Below are 21752 nucleotides of genomic sequence, written 5' to 3'. Positions count from 1 at the left end.
CCCCCACCAGGCTGATTGACAGGCATGGTCCCACCCCCACCAGGCTGATTGACAGGCATGGTCCCACCCCCACCAGGCTTATTGACAGGCATGGTCCCACCCACCCTTTGTTGTCCCCCGTCGCACAGCGGAGCAAAAGGGGGACTATGGTTTTCCCCTCCGTCCGTGTGTCCGTCCGTCCGTGCGTGCGTGCGGGCGTGCATGTGTGCATGCGGGCATGCGTGCATGCGGGCATGCGTGCGTGCGTGTGTAAGCGAAGGACCGCATTCGAATTTGGTGTGTGGGTGCAACCCACGTCAAAAACCAAGATGGCCGCCACCATGTATGTCTGATGCCATGTATGTCTGAACCTTGTGAGCTGAATATCTTGAAAAACAAGCATTCTGAGTATTGCGCTGCAATACATGTCCCCTACCAAAGTTCAAAGTGCCATAACTTTGTCAAAAATGATCGAATATGCAAATTTATGCACGGTTGATGCTGGTTTTCAAACTTGATCTGAGGTATGCTGAGACACGTGTGTCACGCCTCGCCTCATTGATAAGCCCGCAAGGTCGCTCCGTGGAGCGGCCTGCACGTATTGCACTGTTTGAATTATATAAATTATTACCAACTCACGGTCTGAGGTACTAGCGATTCAAGAGATATCCATTTTTTTATGGCACATTGGAGAAGCCAATGTGAGGTTTCTTCTTCCTCAGCTTGTCACAACTCTGTCAAATGCGATCGAGTTAAAAAAGTCAGAATTTGACCAAATCTGTTTTATTCGTTTGTTAATATACCTCAGCTATTGACAAATCTTAAATTAGAATTTTATTTGAGGTTAAAATGACTGCGACAGGTCGTGTCCAACGATGCTTTCAGTCTGTACATGTGATAAATAATTAAATCCGCACACTTGACGCCTCTTCTTCTTCACGCAATAACAACTTCTAGCTTCCAGACCGTACATCCAATCATCTTGAAATTTAGTACTCTTGTTACTCTTCATGACGTCTACTATAGTATGAAGTTTCACGTCGATCAATAAAGCGATTCAAGAGATATCCATTTTTAAAATATTTTCGTTTAATTAACGATATCTGCCAAACCACGTGAGCTATCGCAAATTCCAAAAGGACATTTTAGTAGACTGACATGCGGAACATATCTGTGAAGTTTCCCCTCGATTGGATCAAAAATGAGGGAGGAGCTCGGTTTTAAAGGTTCATGCTTAAAAACGTCATAACTCTGAAACCATGTGACGCATGACGTCATGCTCGCTGACGTTTTTGTTCGTCATGGGTATGCGATTCTGCCTGCAAAGATTGGCCTCGATCTGTTTAGCCGTTGCAGAGAAAAAGGGGTTTTCGTGTTTTCACGAAAAACAATATGGCGCCCGAACCACGTGACCTGTGACGTCATAATTACCATTAAAATATTCTACAGACCGAGTCCCTCCTATGGTGAAAACTTGATCTCAATCGGTCCTATTATTGCAGAGAAAATCTTTTTTAAAGGAAATTAAAACTTAAAATGGCACTGAGTTAAGGATCATCAGAATTATCAGAATTCCCAAAGTTCAAAGTGCCATAACTGTGTCAAAAATGATCGAAACGTCGTGAAGTTCGAACTTGATCTGTAACTTATCATGAGGAAACGATGTGCCTAGTTTGAAATCATTAGCATTTAGAGTTTAGAAAAACAAAGTCCGGAAAACTGTTCTTTGCGTGACGGACTGACAGACTGACAGACTGACGGGCTGACAGACTGACGGGCTGACGGACTGACGGGCTGACGGACTGACGGCCTGACGGACTGACGGACTGACGGACTGACAGACTGACGGGCTGACAGACTGACGGCCTGACAGACTGACGGCCTGACAGACTGACGGACTGACAGACTGACGGACTGACAGACTGACGGACTGACAGACTGACGGACGGAGGGACGGCGTGCAAACCTATAGTCCCCTCCGGTGTACACCGGTAGGGGACTAATAAGCGAAGTACCAACTTCTAATCTGGTGTGTGGGTGTATCTAGGCATAAGGAAGAACGCTATCGAAAATTGGGTCGCCACGTCAAAATCCAAGATGGCCGCCGCCATGTATGTCTGAACCTTGTGAGATGAATACCGGTATCTTGAAAAATAAGCGAAGTACCAACTTCTAATCTGGTGTGTGGGTGTATCTAGGCACAAGGAAGAACGCTGTTTAAAATTGGGTCGCCACGTCAAAATCCAAGATGGCCGCCACCATATATATGTCTGAACCTTGTGAGCGAAATATCTTGAAAAATAAGCGAAGTACCAACTTCTAATCTGGTGTGTGGGTGTATCTAGGCACAAGCAAGAACGCTGTTTAAAATGGGGTCGCCACGTCAAAATCCAAGATGGCCGCCGCCATGTATGTCTGAACCTTGTGAGATGAATATCTTGAAAAATAAGCGAAGTACCAACTTCTAATTTGGTGTGTGGGTGTATCTCGGCATAAGGAAGAACGCTGTTTAAAATTGGGTCGCCATGTCAAAATCCAAGATGGCCGCCGCCATGTATGTCTGAACCTTGTGAGATGAATATCTTGAAAAACAAGCGAAGTACCAACTTCTAATCTGGTGTGTGGGTGTATCTCCGCATAAGGAAGAACGCTATTGTAAATTGGGTCGCCACGTCAAAATCCAAGATGGCCGCCACCATATATATGTCTGAACCTTGTGAGCGAAATATCTGGAAAAATAAGCGAAGTACCAACTTCTAATCTGGTGTTTGGGTGTATCTCGGCATAAGGAAGAAGGCTATTGAAAATTATGTCGCCACGTCAAAATCCAAGATGGCCGCCGCCATGTATGTCTGAACCTTGTGAGCGGAATATCTTGAAAAATAAGCGAAGTACCAACTTCTAATCTGATGTTTGGGTGTATCTAGGCACAAGGAAGAACGCTATTGAAAATTGGGTCGCCACGTCAAAATCGAAGATGGCCGCCTCCATGTATGTCTGAACCTTGTGAGCGAAATATCATATCATAGCATGTTTTCTGCGTCTTCCACTTTGTCAACTCACACCACTTCCCCGACGGGGGACCGAGGCGTAACGCTTGTTTGCCTTCATATTCCTCTACGTAGTTGTCGTTTTGCCTACTTTCTGTGGAATCCTTTGAAGTTATGAAAAATTTGAGTAATGTTGTCCAAAAGTTTAATGAGAGTTATTTGATATGAAATCCTTCACAGACGACTGGGACTTGAATTGATACTGTATAGGTTAATGAAGTTTGTATCTCGGTGGATTTATTTGAAGATTTGTGTTTTATTAAACATATGGAGTGTCTGTGCCATCCCTACATATAGGCCTTCCTGTTTGGTATTCTTAATAAATAAGTGATAGAAAATCAGCCTTTATGAAAATGAAGTATCCGGTATTAACTTCCCAATGTTATATATTATAATCGATACGTAAATTGATGGAATAGAAGTTCTTTATCAACACAAAATTAATTAAAAGGATAGGTTAGAATCTTCTCTGTTGAATCTGAGTCTGTGGGTCCATCACTTCTCACCTCCACTCATTTGGTCCTCCTTTTCTCACCTGTGAAACCAACTTCCACATTCTCTTCAATCTCATTCTTCCTTCCAGGTTTTCAAGACAACTGTTCACCACCATCTCAGATCATCTCCAATCCAACACCATGATCTTTTCTACCCTCGTTAACCCATCCTCTCCCCCCCAGCACTCCCCAATCCCTCCTCCTTTAAAATTTCGTTTTCCCTCCTGAGAGTTTCCTTCTGTAGGGGAGAGTGGGGTAAGATGAGCCATTTTTCAGTAATGCCCTTCTGGACATCAAATATAAAGTGCTGTGCATCAGAGCCATAGTGATTATGATGGTGTAAATACTTGCTTCTCCCCTCATACACATGTTACCATTTCATTTTCATGTAATTAATTAGCAGAGGCCTTCAAAAAAAAGTTGTCTAATGGCTCATTTTGCCCCAATGATGGGGCAAGTTGATCATGGGTTCGGGGTAACTTGAGCCAGTGGGTAAGTTGAACCACAAGAAAAAAACAGCATGAAACATTTTGTGTCCCATCAAATTCACCGGCTCAATACAGGACAGAACAGCAATAAAACAAGTTTGAGACAAAAAGTTTAAGTCCAGATCCACTGGAAAAGCTTATTATTGATAAAACACTGAGAAAACCCATTGAAACTGGGAATGCATGAAGTATTAATGAATACACTTTTTTTTAACAATCACGCAAAAGCTGTTGCTTATAGCTTTAACAATGAAAAACAAGACAAAGTAGTTTCCTGTAAATGTTCACGTTTTTCAGATCAGATTTTTCAGTTCAATAATTGAAACTTGATAAATGCTCCTTTCCCTTGTGTGAAATTTACGCACATGTAAGAAGCACATCGTGTCTATTACAAAGTAACATGATGTAATTGATCTAATGAAATTTAACAGGTTGAACTGAAATAATTATACATGTATTGTGTTCTGATTATTCGTAAGACACATGAATTATCAGTAAACTTTGGCTGAATGTTCATACATATGTAATCGTCAAGATTTATCAGTCAGATATGCTGATGAACTGGTTTGTATTTCAAATAATTATGAAGAACAACCACGTGCTCTCTTCCTTTTATAGTCCCAAGGCATTTTTCCATTTACCTGTGATTAATGCAAAAATATTTACATAAATCATTCTTAGGAATAGGATTTAGATCTATACACAAGTATCAGTGATACAAGAACTACAGTTTTCAACTCCAACTTGCGTATAAAGAAGTAACTTTATCTTGCACACATGTTCATGGGGTAAGATGAGCCATGGCTCAACTTGACCCGACCCAATTGATCATCTTACCCCACGGGCGCCACTTTGAATATAAACATGCTCATTTCACGTATTGATTCCATTTACAATTCATACTCTCAGGTAAATAATCTACACCATTCATGTTCACATTACTACATAAACAATTCATTAAGCTTCCATTAATTCTATTGTTATCACCCTCGAAACACCATAACTCAAAGTTTGGGAAATTCTGAAAAAAATACAAATTTCATTCGATCTTACTTACCCCTGCTTCATATTCCTCTGCATGTGTACTCAGGAAGAAAGACTGTTGCTATGAAAGTATAGATGGCGCTCTCACACCTTCAAATATTTCACTTTCTAAGAAACATGGGGTGGCTCAACTTACCCTTAGGCTCAACTTACCCCACTCCCCCTATCCATGTTGTCCACCCCAAGCATCCTCTCCTGCCCCCCATTCCTCCCCACACCCATTGTTTGTCCACGTCATGGCCTTCAACTCTGCTGTTCGTGTTTTCCCCTCTGTCTGTTGTTCCTTTTGTCCTGTTGTGTCCTGATCCATTCAGTCTATTAGGACTTGCTCTTCCACGAGGCTCGACTATGTATACAAAATAACGAAAGCACAAAGAAACATTAACGCTGGGAAGGCAATGGGTAAACCCCACTATAACCTTTGCCAAGGAACTCCTTTGGCACCACCAATGCTCTGTAAAGAGTACGGATCATCAAAATAAAGAAATATACATCCATCGTTGCCTCTAAGCTGTGTAGCCTGGTTTTGAATCCCGACCCAGCTTTAAAATGTCATCCTGTCATGTTTCACCGTGTTTGAAAGGCCTAAGGCTAAGAAGCCAAGGCCTAAGCTAAGAAGTGAAGGCCTTGGCTAAGAAGTGAAGGCCTTCGGCTAAGAAGCGAAGGTCTAGGCTAAGAAGCGAAGGCCTAGGCTAAGAAGCGAAGGCCTAGGCTAAGAAGCGAAGGCCTAGGCTAAGAAGCGAAGGCCTAGGCTAAGAAGCGGCCAAGTAAGACAGGACTCGGTCATCATCATATTTGGGATCTTATCATGACACTTACCTTTTGCCAAGAAAGGCAAGATGGCGGTCACTAGTGAGTGGGAATATCCACTCTCCACATAAATGTAAACTGAACTCGCTTGGTAGGCCTCATCATCTTGCTTGGCCTGGTTATCCTCAGTCGATTGGAGTGATATAAAGACGCCTTTTGCATAACCGAGGGAAACATTATCAAGTATTTTTCTCTCACGAGTACAGTAGATCTGGTTCCGTGAAATGGGGTGAATAGGGACAGCAAGGTGAATAGGGACACAAACTGAAAAAAGTTCGGAAACGTTTTTCGCTGAAAATTGATAACCATACTGATTTGTTGATATTTGGGTTGAAAGTGTTTTTTTTTTTTTTTAAAGCAACTTATAGTCCCTATTAACCCCATATATGGGTTAAATAGGAATAAATAGGATTTTTATGGCTGTCCCTATTCACCCCGTTTTTCGGGTGAATAGGGACAGTCACTAATACAAAAAAAAATAATCAAGAAATAGGGACAGTTTGGAGAAACTTTTTATCCCATTTTTTTTTCATTGGCACCGTGGTTTATAGCCGGCGAAGCCGGTGTTGTGAATGAACGCGTACAACTACGTATTATGTTGAAAAGCCAGATGTTGCTGGATCCTTTGAGAATTCTAAGCTTTGACGCACCAAATCGCTCAATGGAGGTCGCCATCTTGCAGATGCGGAAGTATGCATAAACAATCGCGAAAAAGTTCAATAGGAGTATGTTTCACCCGTCGTTTTTTGATTCACAATCTTATGCACCTCTAATTTGTAATTAAAATACTTTAAGACCAACCTCATTCCCCGGGCCCGCATGGGCCCTGGTTATCTTCAACGAAAATCGTCACCAAACACCGGAACCAATGAGATTCGAGCATTTGAAAAAATGTTTCAAAAACCAAATCGCTCCATGGAGGCCGCCATCTTGGGGCTGCGGAAGTATGCATAAACAATCGCGAAAAAGTTCAATAGGAGTATGTTTCACCCGTCTTTTTTTGATTCACAATCTTATGCACCTCTAATTTGTAATTAAAATACTTTAAGACCAACCTCGTTCCCCGGGCCCGCATGGGCCCTGGTTATCTTCAACGAAAATCGTCACCAAACACCGGAACCAATGAGATTCGAGCATTTGAAAAAATGTTTCAAAAACCAAATCGCTCCATGGAGGCCGCCATCTTGGGGATGCGGAAGTATGCATAAAAATTGAGAAAAAGTTCAATAGGAGTTTGTTTCACCCGTCTTTTTTTTGATTCACAATCTTATGCACCTCTAATTTGTAATTAAAATACTTTAAGACCAACCTCGTTCCCCGGGCCCGCACGGGCCCTGGTTATCTTCAACGAAAATCGTCACCAAACACCGGAACCAATGAGATTCGAGCATTTGAAAAAGTATTTCAAAAAAGCTTTTTACCGCGTTTCGGAGGCTGAAAACGGCGTCAAATATTGTAAAATTGACGAAGAATTATTTTTTTAGAAATATCGTGGCCGTAGGGGATAGTTTTTCACGGCCGGAAATATCCGAGTATTAGTATTATTATTATGGGTGTGTAGCGGCTACCGCTGGGTTTTCACAATCGCCTTGCACCTATCAAGGACGCGGAGCGATCACCATGCCGGGCTCGTCCAGGACGCCCGGGCAGGCCCCCGCTCAACTTGCCAGGCCTCGGTCTGGACGCCCGGGCATGCCCGGGCATGCCCGGGCAGGCTCGCCCTCAACTTGCCAGGCCGCAGCCAGGACGCTGGGCCACGCCCCCTCTCGCCTTTCCTGGGCAAACGCTCCGGGATAATATGTATATATATTGCTGCCCGATAAACGGGCTTTTCAGAGTGCCTGAGTTTTTGGTTTGATTAAAGCAACTCGGATGAATTCCAGCTTTTTGTCGCGTCCATTCTTCCGATCGACGTGGGAGCCCCAGCTCCTTCAGGTGCATATTATGTGCATCCATCTGAGCTATCAATTTAGCATTAAGTTGGAAACTCAGGATTGTTTCTTGATTATTATGTTTTTGTTTTAGTGACTGTCCCTATTGACCCGTAAAACGGGGTGAATAGGGACAGCCATAAAAATCCTATTTATTCCTATTTAACCCATATATGGGGTTAATAGGGACTATAAGTTGCTTTTTAAAAAAACAAGAGAACACTTTCAACCCAAATATCAACAAATCAGTATGGTTATCAATTTTCAGCGAAAAAAGTTTCCGAACTTTTTTTCAGTTTGTGTCCCTATTCACCTTGCTGTCCCTATTCACCCCATTTTACGGTGTGTTTTCTCTCCCCCGACATAATCCCTTCCATGTATTTATATAATGACGTCACATCCTCCTTTGCCAACAGGTTTGTGCAGCCATGCCGATCGCTGTGTGAGGTGGTGCGAGATGCGTGCACCGTATCCAGCTCGTGCAGGGCTGTCCCCGAGTTCGGTGCTTGGCCATCGGAGATCAAATGTGAAGTTTTCCCACGTGGCCCAGAAGGGTGTATCTCAGAAACGGTGAACAGCAGAAACAGGAGAAAAGGTGAGTCAATTACCTCTGCTCATCCAATACGTTCTGGTCCAATACTTATGTTTACCTAAAATGTGGGGACTGAACATAAAAAGTTATATTGTTCTACAATGGAAAAACATATATGCATATAAATACCAATAAATAAAACCTGACCTTCTTGCCTCATATTCATATTTTGATCTCAAATCCAAATTTCTTGAGTATATAGCAATAATAACAAATTTGACTTCACTGTTCCAATACTTATGGGGGAACTGTATGCAGTAGGTAAGCACAAATATCTGTCTGTCTCTCTCTCTCTCTCTATCTCTCTCTCTCTCTCTCTCTCTGTCTCTCTGTCTCTCTGTCTCTCTCTGTCTCTCTCTGTCTCTGTGTCTCTGTCTGTCTCTCTCTCTCTCTGTCTCTCTCTGTCTTTCTCTCTTTCCCTCTCTGTCTTTCTCTCTCTGTCTCTCTCTCCCTCTCTGTCTCTCTCTCTCTCTCTGTCTCTCTCTCTCTATCCCTGTGTCTCTGTCTCTCTCTGTCTCTCTCTCCCTGTGTCTCTGTCTCTGTCTCTCTCTATCTCTCCCTGTCTCTGTCTCTCTCTGTCTCTGTCTCTCTCTGTCTGTCTCTGTCTCTCTCTCTCTGTCTCTCTGTCTTTCTCTCTCTCCCTCTCTGTCTCTCTCTCCCTCTCTGTCTCTCTCTCTCTCTCTCTCTCTCTCTCTCTCTCTGTCTCTGTCTGTCTGCATCTCTCTCTCTCTGTCTGTCTGTCTCTCTCTCTCTCTCTCTCTCTCTCTCTCTCTCTGTCTCTGTCTGTCTGCATCTCTCTCTCTCTCTCTGTCTGTCTGCATCTCTCTCTCTCTCTGTCTCTCTCTTTATCTCTCTCTGTGTGGGTCTGTTCCTTATGCACGGCCACATCTTTAAAGCCACAAAGTCCATACTTGGGGTTCAGATACAACCTTGTGCAGGAAGTAGCATGGGTTTGGTGGCTGTGGCCTGAGGCCATTTCAAAGATGCAAGTTGTGACCAATATAGCAATTTTTGGTAAACAAAGCGATCAATTGGCCTCAAATTGAACAGGCCGGATATTTTAGTGCAACACAATTAATTAACCTCTTTTAAGTCCATGAAATCATTTAAATTCATCGATTGACTTAAACTTTTCCCGTCACTGGGGACGGGTACTTTTGCTAGTTAGCGATACAAGTGACACAAAGTGACATCGTGCTCCAACTGAACACCAGCTTCGTTCATGATGACCTGAGTTTCTAATCCCCACAGTGTTAGAATTTCCCATTCTCTCACAAAAAAATATATTATTCAGGTAAAAGTCCTCCTTCCCCAATTTGAATTGGCCAAAAGTGTTCCCATTTGAGCCTGTTACCCATATGCAGGGAAAAGGTAGGCTTCCACCCATTGGTGTATTTCTGCTCATTTTATTTTTTAAATAATTGTGCAATACTGAAATAAACAAAATGATCGGGGAGGATGCGTTTGGTCGGTGCTGACTGAATTAACATACTGTACTCACCTTTCTTGTGCCATATAGTGAATCTTAAACATCTTCTTCTTCTTCGTTCATATGCAGCACAAGGCTGCGGGGTAACATCATTGGCTAAGGGCATGGCTGTGCCGCTGATGCAGTTCCCTCTGCTGGTTGTGGCAGGAATTTGTAATTTGTTCATGTTGCCAGCGATAGCTCGCCTACTCTTCACGAAAAACACCATAGAATCTTTAATGTCCACCAACGAATGCCAGCAGACGGAATGCTTGTTTAACATCATCCATTCGTGGGCCGGTACACACATTAATGAACCACCCTGCCTGTGAAATACCAGGATGACAGTTTATAGCTGGGTCCGGATTCGAACCCAGGCTAGATAGCTTCGAGGCAAGTGCGCATACAATCACTCATTCATTCTGTCAGCCAATATCAAACTCTACATCACTCTTACGAAGATTTACTATATATATTGACATAAACTCATAAAGAGTAAATTAAATCATACTTGCAAGCAATGCCAGCTCTGAAACAATGCCAGCTCTGAAACAATGCCAGCTCTGAAACAATGCCAGCTCTGAAACAATGCCAGCTCTGAAAGCTGAAGAGAGGCCAGCTCTCTGCATTTTAAATCAATGTGGCATATTCACTGCCCCAAGCACCCTCTTCCATCCAACCCCTGAACCCCAACCCCACCCCCACTAAAATCAGTGACTTTGAAAGGTGTCAGTGGATGGAAGGTCTCGACACATGTACTAATGGATGATTCCTCCATTGTTCCTTTTTGTTTCTGCAGATGTGATACATAATTGTCACTACTGCAGAGCGAGGCAAGCATCTTCCATCGGAGCGCTGATGCAGACATTCTGTGGCCATGATATTGGTGAGAGAACTCCGCGAGGCCTGGTATTACATTCCCACTAGCAGGTTCACGCTGTCCCTGGTGCCAGCACTAAAGAGGAGGCAAAATAAGATCTGCATCTGCAATTCGTATTCCCCAATCCCCGAGGCTAACGTCTTATCGCTGCGTGCACAGTGTAGAAATTGATGAATTTTATATTAAAGGCTGTAAGCATAAATCAATCAATCAAAAGTACCAGATTATTGATGGAGCGTTGGTGCTGACGAAGCAGTTCTTAGGCAAAGGTTATGCTGCGTGGTTTGCAGTTGCCTTTCCAGGAGTCAGCAGAACTGTCTTTAGAGGCCATTTTTCCCCACAGAGCAGAGGTTGGCCTTTTTTTGGGCACCGTGGTCCCCTTTTTGAAGCAATGTTCCTTTTTTGGGCACCGTGGTCCCCTTTTTGAAGCAATGTTCCTTTTTTAGGCATCATGGTCCCCTTTTTGAAGCAATGTTTTATGGCCGGATGCCCTTCCTGCCACCAACCCTGTTAGTCACCTCTTGCGACACACAGGGAATTACCAGTGAACGGGTACTCAATTTGCCGACACACAGGGAATTACCAGTGAACGGGTGCTCAATTTGCCGACCTCGGAAGGATGACAGGCTGAGTCAACTTCCCTGGTGTTAATTCAGCAATCACTGGGATTCAAACCCAGGATCCTAGAATCCCAAACCGGCACCCTAACCGCTAAGCCAACACCAAGCTCCTTTCCAGGAATCAGCGATAGCAGAAATTTGGAATTTGTTCAGGTTACCGTCGATAACTCGTCTAATCTATGCAATACTGGGATCTTTAATGTCCTCCACCAATAAGTATTGGCCGACAGATTCTCCAGCTGAACATTCGTCCGATGGGTGGCACACACTGACCCCATGCCCGGCATGTTAAAGACCAGGGTGACAGTTTATAGCTGGATAGAGATTCTAACCCAGGTGAAACAGCTAAAAGACAAGTGCACATACTGCTAGGCTAGGGTATCCTGCCAACCCATGTACGCATACATACCGACTTTAATGATTGTATCTATACCCTCTCCCCTCCCAGAATAAATTAACATAATTTGATTGGATTTTAATCCATTAAGCGTTATTTAACCACTCGGCTGATTAGATCCAAAATGGCGGTCATCTCCAGCGGTCTCCCGTTAGAAAGGCCGAGTCCATTACAGAGTAACCTGGAGTAGCAAAGCAGTAGCAGAATTAAGGGGCCATCTAGTATTGCATAATATGGCAGAATCTTTGACCTCGAACCTATGCTTACACAATAAATAGTTGACCCGAAGAAGCTGATGTTGAAATAAAATAACCGTCACTAACTTTTGACATCTTTCATACACCCCCAGTCCTTCCAGTCCGTCTGATCCGTTTAACACCTGCTGTACCACGTGTCATCATTGCTGAGACCCATAACACATCAATGCGCCCCGCCATCTCTGCTTGGGTGCGCCAGCACGCCCCATGTGCCGCACGCCTCGCCCGGCCCTATCCGGGCGCACGGTTTGTGATTCTTGGACGTCTCATCAAGGAAGGGCATCTTGATGTGCAATCGGTGTACGCTTGGGAGGCCGAGGACAAAGTGGTGGCACTTGGACTTGCTTTATGGCCCTGGCACAAGCGCAGTTGCTGATGACATTTACTCGAGACTACGCGAAAGATGACCTTCCTCGACCACATTCTACCTTTCTCTATGCCGTCAAATCCAATTGAGTGTCAGCAATCGAGGATGACACCATTGATATGATGTATGTCTGGCAATGGCAGCACAAAACATGTTTTACAGCTCAATATAAATTTTATTTATTCCAGACAGCATAAATTATTTACACTAATTTAAGGTACAAATAGGAGGATGTTTATGCTGCCTCCCTCTTTATGTCCCTGGCACTTTAATAGCTTTTCCTGCATTGCAATTGCTGGCAAGTTATTTATCCATTGCTTGTCAAACATCACCAGACTGGCTGGCATAATTGTCGGAGTGTCCGCTCCGAGTCTGGGAGGTTGGTGGTCCAAACGGTGGTTCAAACCCTGGCCGAGTCATACCGAAGACTTTATTGAAAAGCAATGGTATGTGCTGCTTCCTTGCTCGACACTCAGCATTTAAGAGGACAGAGCATGGACAAACAATGCTGGGAAGGCAATGGCGAACAAGCCAGTATAGCCCTCGTCAAGAAACTGCTTTGCCAGCACCAACGCCCTGTAAATAAAGTATGGTACAGGGTTTTATTTTTTGATATACACCATTCATTGCTCAAGTTCAATGGCATATCCATGCTGCATCACACGATTACAGACTATTCAACAATATTGTGGACTCATTCACACCTTCAACGCAGAGAGAGACGGCCGGCTTTACATTCGTCCCTGTGCAAAGGAAGGTGTGCTTCAAAACTCCCTGCATGCACCGACATGATAACCACAGTTTTAGTTCATTCTGCCATCCCTACCGCTTTCTTCCGCACTCCCTACTTCTCACCCCGGATGAGACTACAATGAGCAAGGACATAAAGGAGTGGGCACCTGTCACCTGAGCAATCCTGGTGACGTTATATGTCTTCCCCATTATTCTGATGCAAATCCTTCCTCAAATAAATATATTACACACTTCCGCAAGATGCAATTCACAAAAACAATAAAATATTGCCATTTATTATAATTTATGTACAAAAATAAACTTAAATGAATGAAATGAATTTTTCCACATTTGAACTGTTCAGTTTGTACAATGCATGATGTTTCATGTATCAAGCTGGGTTTTGCAAAACTTTTGTAATTATTTTTCACACCATCACTGAACAGTGTACAATACTTGCTGGGTTGGTGTAAATACGTATTGGAAAGTTGGAAATGGACAATGTACAATTCAAAACGAGTAAAGTTCATGTATGTAATCTTATTGTGCATTTTTCTCTTCCTGAATTACAGTGCAGAACACATAGGGCCCACTTCCACTTACTCCGATGCAAATAGTTATGGGATAGATTGTGGCAATGTAATATCAATCAATGTAAGATCAACCGAAAATCTATTTTGCATCTCCCAAATCGGAGCAAGAACCCATGATAAGGCTTCTTCTTCTTCACCACAAGTGCAGCAGGTGGTGATTGTTGCATCATTGGGAGCACAGGGTGTGTCGTTGATCCGGTGACTCCTGTAGTTACGGGAGGACTTTCGAACTGGTTTGTGGGGCCGACGATAACTTGCCTACTCTGCATCGAAATATCTTCACGATCCACCAGCTACTACTAAGCAGAAGAGACCCAGCTAATTACATCCAGGCAGAGGCAATAATCCTAAAATTAATTTGCAACTGGTCACTGGCTTTGGCACCGATGTAAGTTTTATTACGGACACTATAGGCATCAAAAACTTACATATATTGAAAGAACATTTTCAAATGGAGCACATCACCAACCAATGGAACACAAAGATGTGGCAATAAATGGGATTTGTTGCTCCGAGCTTGCCGGTTCGATGACAGAAGATGCCATTTCTATTTTTGCCGCCTCCATCCCTACCTCTAACCAGCTTGCCAGATCGATGACAGAAGACACCATTTGGATTTTTGCTGTCTCCATCCTTTCCTTTAACCAGCTCGATGACAGAGGATGCCATTTGTATTTTTGCAACCTCAGTCCCAACCTCTAACCAGCTTGCGGATTCGATGACAGAAGATGCCATTTGTATTTTTGCCATCTCCATCCCGAATCCCGAAACCCTGTTTAGAATCCCATGCAGGCACGAGCAATTTGCTAGTGAAAAGTAATATATGTATTGTATCCTCAATTGACATAACTGGACAGTTTATTGTCAATAGTGCTTTGGGATGCATCAGCCTAGAGGGGAGAGCAGTACTCCATCAAGCTGTGGATGAAAGTGTCCATTTCATTGAGATTAAAATTGACGATCTTAATAAAAGCTTATGGCAAACAGCTTGGAATTTGGGTGTTATCAAATTTACCGGCCCAGAGGGGGGAACAGTATTCCATTGAGCTGCGGATGAAAGCCTTGTATGTGGTGAGGAGCTCAGGTGTGCCAAGGAAGGACTTCGCATGACGGAGGATGCCCAGTCGGTGACTGGCTTTGGAGGCCAGCTTGGAAATGTGGTTTTCCCAAGAAAGATCATGGCAGATAGTGAGACCCAAAAGCTTGAGTGACAGAACTTATTGGAGAGGATTGTTGAGAAAGTAGATGGGAGGGTTGTCCAGTCGGTATTTTCGGAGAGACAAAGTGTGAGATTTGTCAGAATTGAGACATGTTCCACTTGTTTGACCATGGAGGATGTTTCGTGATGTCAGCAAATTTTCGTGCACGCACGAAACGGCGGCCATGTTGGAGTACAAGTGGAGGACAAAGGAACGTCCAATCATGATCGGTGAAGGAGAAAATTTGTGTTGTATTTTGTGCGTTTCATGGCAAAATCCACCCGTCCCCCACAAAAAGGTTGCCATGGATAACTCAGTCAATTTCATGAAGATTAAAATTGACGATTTTAATCAAAGCTTGGGTCAATCAGATTAAAATTGATGATTTTTGAGCTGAAAATTAATGATTTTAGAAGTTTGACCTTGAGTTGACCTTTGACCTTAAATAGTTGATTTCCCAAATCAGAGATACACTATGTAATTGCTGTTTAATTTTCAGGTTAACAATTGATGATTTTGTAAGTTTGACCTTCAGTTGACCTTTGATGTTTTGACCTCAAAAATAGTTGGTTTACCAATTTAGTGACTCAATGTGCAAATGCTGTTAAATTTTCAAGTCAATTGGATGAAAAATGGCGATTTTAGAAATTTGACAGATGACTTCTGACCTCAAAATCAATCGGCTTCTCAATTGTGACGACCTCGACAACTTGGTGAAATTTCATGACGATCGGTTTAGAATTTTGACCTGCAGGCGAGTGACAGACAGAAAAACAAGCAAACAGATCGACAGAATAACAAATGCAACTGACCAGTATACTTCAAAAATCTTTGATTTTGCAAGTAATAAACGGACTCACAGAACACCTTACCCCATGCAGTCAAAACTAGACATTATTACATCACCTATCATCTATCTATCATATATATATACTAGCTTGGACTCAGCTCGCTGCGCTCGCCTCACCAAGCGTCAATACTGCGGCGCGGGCCTATTTTAGCTGAGGCGAATGACTGTACCTGAGTTGCTGTGTTGTCATGATTTTCACCAATCATAATACAATCAATCAATTACTTGGCACAAATGTATTTGTTGTATTTGTGATATCACATTTTTATAGGCAATTTAGGTTGAAGATTTAGGTTGAATGTTTATTTTTCAAGAAAGAACCCCTCAGCACATACATAGGGGAGTGGTAGGTGCAGACTGGAAGTTTGGGACGATTACACCTCACCACCACGTAATTCAAAATACCTCACCACCAACTAATTCAAAACACCGCACCACCACATAATTCAAAATACCTCATCACCACGTAATTCAAAACACCTCATCACCAACTAATTCAAAACACCTCACCACCACGTAATTCAAAATACCTCACCACCAACTAATTCAAAACACCGCACCACCACGTAATTCAAAACACCTCATCACCACGTAATTCAAAACACCTCATCACCAACTAATTCAAAACACCTCACCACCACGTAATTCAAAATACCTCACCACCAACTAATTCAAAACACCGCACCACCACGTAATTCAAAACACCTCACCACCAAGTAATTCAAAACACCGCACCACCACGTAATTCAAAACACCTCACCACCACGTAATTCAAAACACCTCATCACCACGTAATTCAAAACACCTCACCACCACGTAATTCAAAACACCTCATCACCACGTAATTCAAAACACCTCACCACCACGTAATTCAAAACACCTCATCACCACTTAATTCAAAACACCTCATCACCAACTAATTCAAAACACCTCACCACCACATAATTCAAAATACCTAACCACCACGTAATTCAAAATACCTAACCACCACGTAATTCAAAATACCTCATCACCATGTAATTCAAAACACCTCATCACCAACTAATTCAAAACACCTCATCATCACGTAATTCAAAACACCTCATCACCAACTAATTCAAAACACCTCACCACCACGTAATTCAAAATACCTAACCACCACGTAATTCAAAATACCTCACCACCAATTAATTCAAAATACCTCACCACCACGTAATTCAAAATACCTCACCACCAATTAATTCAAAATACCTAACCACCACGTAATTCAAAACACCTCACCACCACGTAATTCAAAACACCTCACCACCACGTAATTCAAAACACCTCACCACCACGTAATTCAAAACACCTCACCACCACGTAATTCAAAACACCTCACCACCACGTAATTCAAAACACCTCATCACCACGTAATTCAAAACACCTCATCACCAACTAATTCAAAACACCTCACCACCACGTAATTCAAAATACCTAACCACCACGTAATTCAAAATACCTCACCACCAATTAATTCAAAATACCTAACCACCACGTAATTCAAAATACCTCACCACCAATTAATTCAAAATACCTAACCACCACGTAATTCAAAACACCTCACCACCACGTAATTCAAAACACCTAACCACCACGTAATTCAAAACACCTCACCACCACGTAATTCAAAATACCTCACCACCACGTAATTCAAAACACCTCACCACCAAGTAATTCAAAATACCTAACCACCACGTAATTCAAAACACCTCACCACCACGTAATTCAAAACACCTCACCACCAAGTAATTCAAAATACCTCACCACCACGTAATTCAAAACACCTCACCACCACGTAATTCAAAACACCTCACCACCAAGTAATTCAAAATACCTCACCACCACGTAATTCAAAATACCTCACCACCACGTAATTCAAAACACCTCACCACCACGTAATTCAAAACACCTCACCACCACATAATTCAAACTACCTCACCACCACGTAATTCAAAACACCTCACCACCAAGTAATTCAAAATACCTAACCACCACGTAATTCAAAACACCTCACCACCACGTAATTCAAAACACCTCACCACCAAGTAATTCAAAATACCTCACCACCATGTAATTCAAAACACCTCACCACCACGTAATTCAAAACACCTCACCACCAAGTAATTCAAAATACCTCACCACCACGTAATTCAAAACACCTCACCACCAAGTAATTCAAAATACCTAACCACCACGTAATTCAAAATACCTCACCACCACGTAATTCAAAACACCTCACCACCAAGTAATTCAAAATACCTAACCACCACGTAATTCAAAACACCTCACCACCACGTAATTCAAAATACCTAACCACCACGTAATTCAAAATACCTAACCACCACGTAATTCAAAACACCTCACCACCAAGTAATTCAAAATACCTAACCACCACGTAATTCAAAACACCTCACCACCACGTAATTCAAAATACCTAACCACCATGTAATTCAAAATACCTAACCACCACGTAATTCAAAACACCTCACCACCACGTAATTCAAAATACCTAACCACCACGTAATTCAAAACACCTCACCACCACGTAATTCAAAACACCGCACCACCACGTAATTCAAAACACCTAACCACCACGTAATTCAAAATACCTCACCACCAAGTAATTCAAAACACCTCACCACCATAAAACACATAATAAAAACACCTCACCACCACGAAATTAAAAACACCTCACCACCACGAAATTGAAAACACCTCACAGCCATCAAGCACGTAATAAAAACACCTCACAGCCATAAAACACGTAATAAAAACACCTCACAGCCATAAAACACGTAATAAAAACACCTCACAGCCATAAAACACATAATAAAAACACCTCACAGCCATAAAACACATAATAAAAACACTTCACCACCACAAAAATAAAAACACCTCACAGCCATAAAACACGTAATAAAAACACCTCACAGCCATAAAACACGCAATAAAAACACCTCACAGCCATAAAACACGTAATAAAAACACCTCACAGCCATAAAACACGTAATAAAAACACCTCACAGCCATAAAACACGTAATAAAAACACCTCACAGCCATAAAACACGTAATAAAAACACCTCAGCCATAAAACACGTAATAAAAACACCTCACAGCCATAAAACACATAATAAAAACACCTCACAGCCACGAAATTAAAAACACCTCACCACCACGTCATTTAAAAACACCTCACCACCAAGTAATTCAAAACACCTCACCACCACATAATTCAAAACACCTCATCACCAACTAATTAAAAACACTTCACCACCACGTAATTATAAATACCTCACCACCACGTAATTTAAAAACACCACCACCACGTGATTTAAAAACACCTCACCACCATGTGATATTAAAACACCTCACCACCACGTCATTTAAAAACACCTCACCACCACATAATTCAAAATACCTCACCACCACGTGATTCAAAACCACCACAATGTTATTAAAAACACTTCACAACCACGGAAACAAAAGTTTGAGGGAGTCGTTAAGTGACAACACAGACACTGCCCAGATGTGTAGATATATAGATAAATGACTGGACCCGAGTTGCCGTTTTGTCATGGTTTAAACCAATCATAATTCAAACAATTATTTTGCACATATGTATTTGTAATATAAGTGATATCACATTTTATAAACAATTCAAGTTGAAAAAAAAAAATTCCCCAAAAAATTCAAAAATAAAAAAATGGAAAAATTTTCAAACAAAATACCCTTAGGACATACCGACGGGAGATATATGTGCATTCCAGAAGTTTGGTACGATTTCACAAAAGTTTGAGAAAGTAGTTCAGTGACAACACAGGACAACACAACACAACACAAGACAGACGCTGCACAGATATATACACAAAGAATTAAGTTAAGCACCCCTACACAACGAATTAAGGTAAGCACCCCCTAATATATATTCTTTGTGTATATGTATACATTGGCATATATTCTAAGGTATGTGAGATCAAATAATGATTGGTATGACATTAGCAATTATCCATTGATGAAATGCAGATGAGTGCACTCGTAGGGTTGAGTTGGGTTGAGTAGTGATCCGATCACGTGGGTCCTACACACGTTATTGACGCAAAGATCGCTAGAGGTCTTCTCAGAACAATGACTGTACGTTAGAAAACATAAACGTCATCCACACTGTCCGTGATGGACCTATAGCTCCATACTTAAATTGAGGTGAAAATATGCCTAAAATTCCCAAAAAATTTCACCTTAAATTATTCAGAAAAAAATAATGAAAACGGCATGATTGTTATGTTTTTATGTGACCATAATATCACTTCTCCAGAAAATATAGCAATACCATGGGTATATTACACTGTTTTGACGACAACAAACTTGTAATGTGCGAGGTTGTAAAAAAACGGGGGGGGTGCTTAACTTAATTCTTTGTGTATATATATAGATATATATATATTATATATATATAATCTTGTTTCTCACAGTCTGAGAGTCCTTTAGGCGCTTTTTTTGCAAACTCCAAGCGAGCTTTCATGTGTCTTTCACTGAGGAGAGGCTTCCGTCTGGCCACTCTGCCATAAAGCCCAGATCGGTGGAGTGTTGCAGTGATGGTTGTCCTCCTGGAAGTTTCTCCCATCTCGACACAGGATCTCTGGAGCTCAGCCAGAGTGACCATCGGGTTCTTGGTCACCTCTCTTACCAAGGTCCTCCTCCCCCGATTGCTCAGTTTGGCTGGGCGGCCAGCTCTTGGAAGAGTCCTGGTTGTTCCAAACTTCTTCCATTTAAGAATTACTAGGGCATGCCCGTACTATATCTATATCTAAAATTATATCCCCCCCCTCTATTTACATGAAATGGTTTGGTCCAAAGCGAACGGCTTGCGAGTACGGTGACAATCCCCCCCCTCTATTTACATGAAATGGTTTGGTCCAAAGCGAACGGCTTGCAAGTACGGTGACAATCCCCCCCCCCCCCTCTATTTACATGAAATGGTTTGGTCCAAAGCGAACGGCTTGCGGAGTTTGGTAAAGAAATCGCCATAGCGTGCACAAACGCGCAGGAAAGCGAAAGAATCGCAAAGTAGTTTTAATTAGTTTTAAAACATAGTTTAACGCCAACATAGTTTGCCAACGTGAAATAAATGAATACGCTCTCAAATGTGCCGTCCGAGGCAGAGTCTGTTCGCCACGTTCGGCACACGTGATAGCTCGCTGCTCTCTGATTGGTTGAATCGTTTTTTGGACATAGCTCGCTAACTACTTGTCCGATTAATATGAAACCTTGAAAAGGCACATCCTCGGGTCCCCAGCAATATACCTGGCAAGTTTAAAGTATATCGGACCCGTGGTTGTCGAGAAACAGCGGTCACAGACATACAGACATACATACATACATACATACATACATACACACAGAGATTACTGGAATTATAGATAGACTAGGGCATGCCCGTACGTGGGTGCCCGTTCCTTGCCAAAAAAAAAAAAAAACGCTACCCGTACGCTCTACCCCGCCCGTACGCCCGTAAACAAAAAAAACAACGCTCTTCGCTTCCGCCCTTCGCTCTGACTGAATTGGGAGAAATAATGCGCATAAGAAATCGAGAAATTATTATTTTCTCCGGAAGAAATCGAATTACGAACCGTAATGGCGCACGCGCTCGGCTCGGCTCGCTCTCACATCGGCCACGCCTACGCAACAACGCGTTCTGTGATTGGCTGCCGGAAGTGCAGTCTTCACTGTCCGGAAGGTCGCAAATCGCAGTTACGATGAATCGCAAATTAGTTTTAATTAGTTTTAAAACATAGTTTAACGGCAACATAGTTTTCCAACGTGAAATAAATGAATACGCTCTCAAATGTGCCGTCCGAGGCAGAGTCTGTTCGCCACGTTCGGCACACGTGATAGCTCGCTGCTCTCTGATTGGTTGAATCGTTTTTTGGACATAGCTCGGTAACTACTTGTCCGATTAATATGAAACCTTGAAAAGGCACA

The 21752-nt window shown here is 42.3% G+C and overlaps 1 protein-coding gene across 1 annotated transcript in view; it reads left to right on the top strand.

The window, feature by feature from the left end:
- Positions 1-13652, top strand: part of LOC144889813 (secreted frizzled-related protein 5-like) — a 21046-nt gene extending 7394 nt beyond the window's left edge. Inside the window, exons 2-4 of the mRNA XM_078771013.1 lie at positions 8213-8391; positions 10656-10742; positions 12103-13652. Of these exons, the coding sequence (XP_078627139.1) occupies positions 8213-8391; positions 10656-10742; positions 12103-12386 (550 nt within the window). The 3' untranslated portion in view covers positions 12387-13652. The remainder of the gene's footprint in view (positions 1-8212; positions 8392-10655; positions 10743-12102) is intronic.
- The last annotated feature ends 8100 nt before the right edge of the window (positions 13653-21752 follow it).

Source organism: Myxine glutinosa, chromosome 1 (genome assembly GCF_964187855.1).
Source record: "Myxine glutinosa chromosome 1, kmMyxGlut1.1, whole genome shotgun sequence".
NCBI classification, from domain to species: domain Eukaryota; kingdom Metazoa; phylum Chordata; class Myxini; order Myxiniformes; family Myxinidae; genus Myxine; species Myxine glutinosa.
This window is presented reverse-complemented; position numbering and strand designations above follow the sequence as displayed.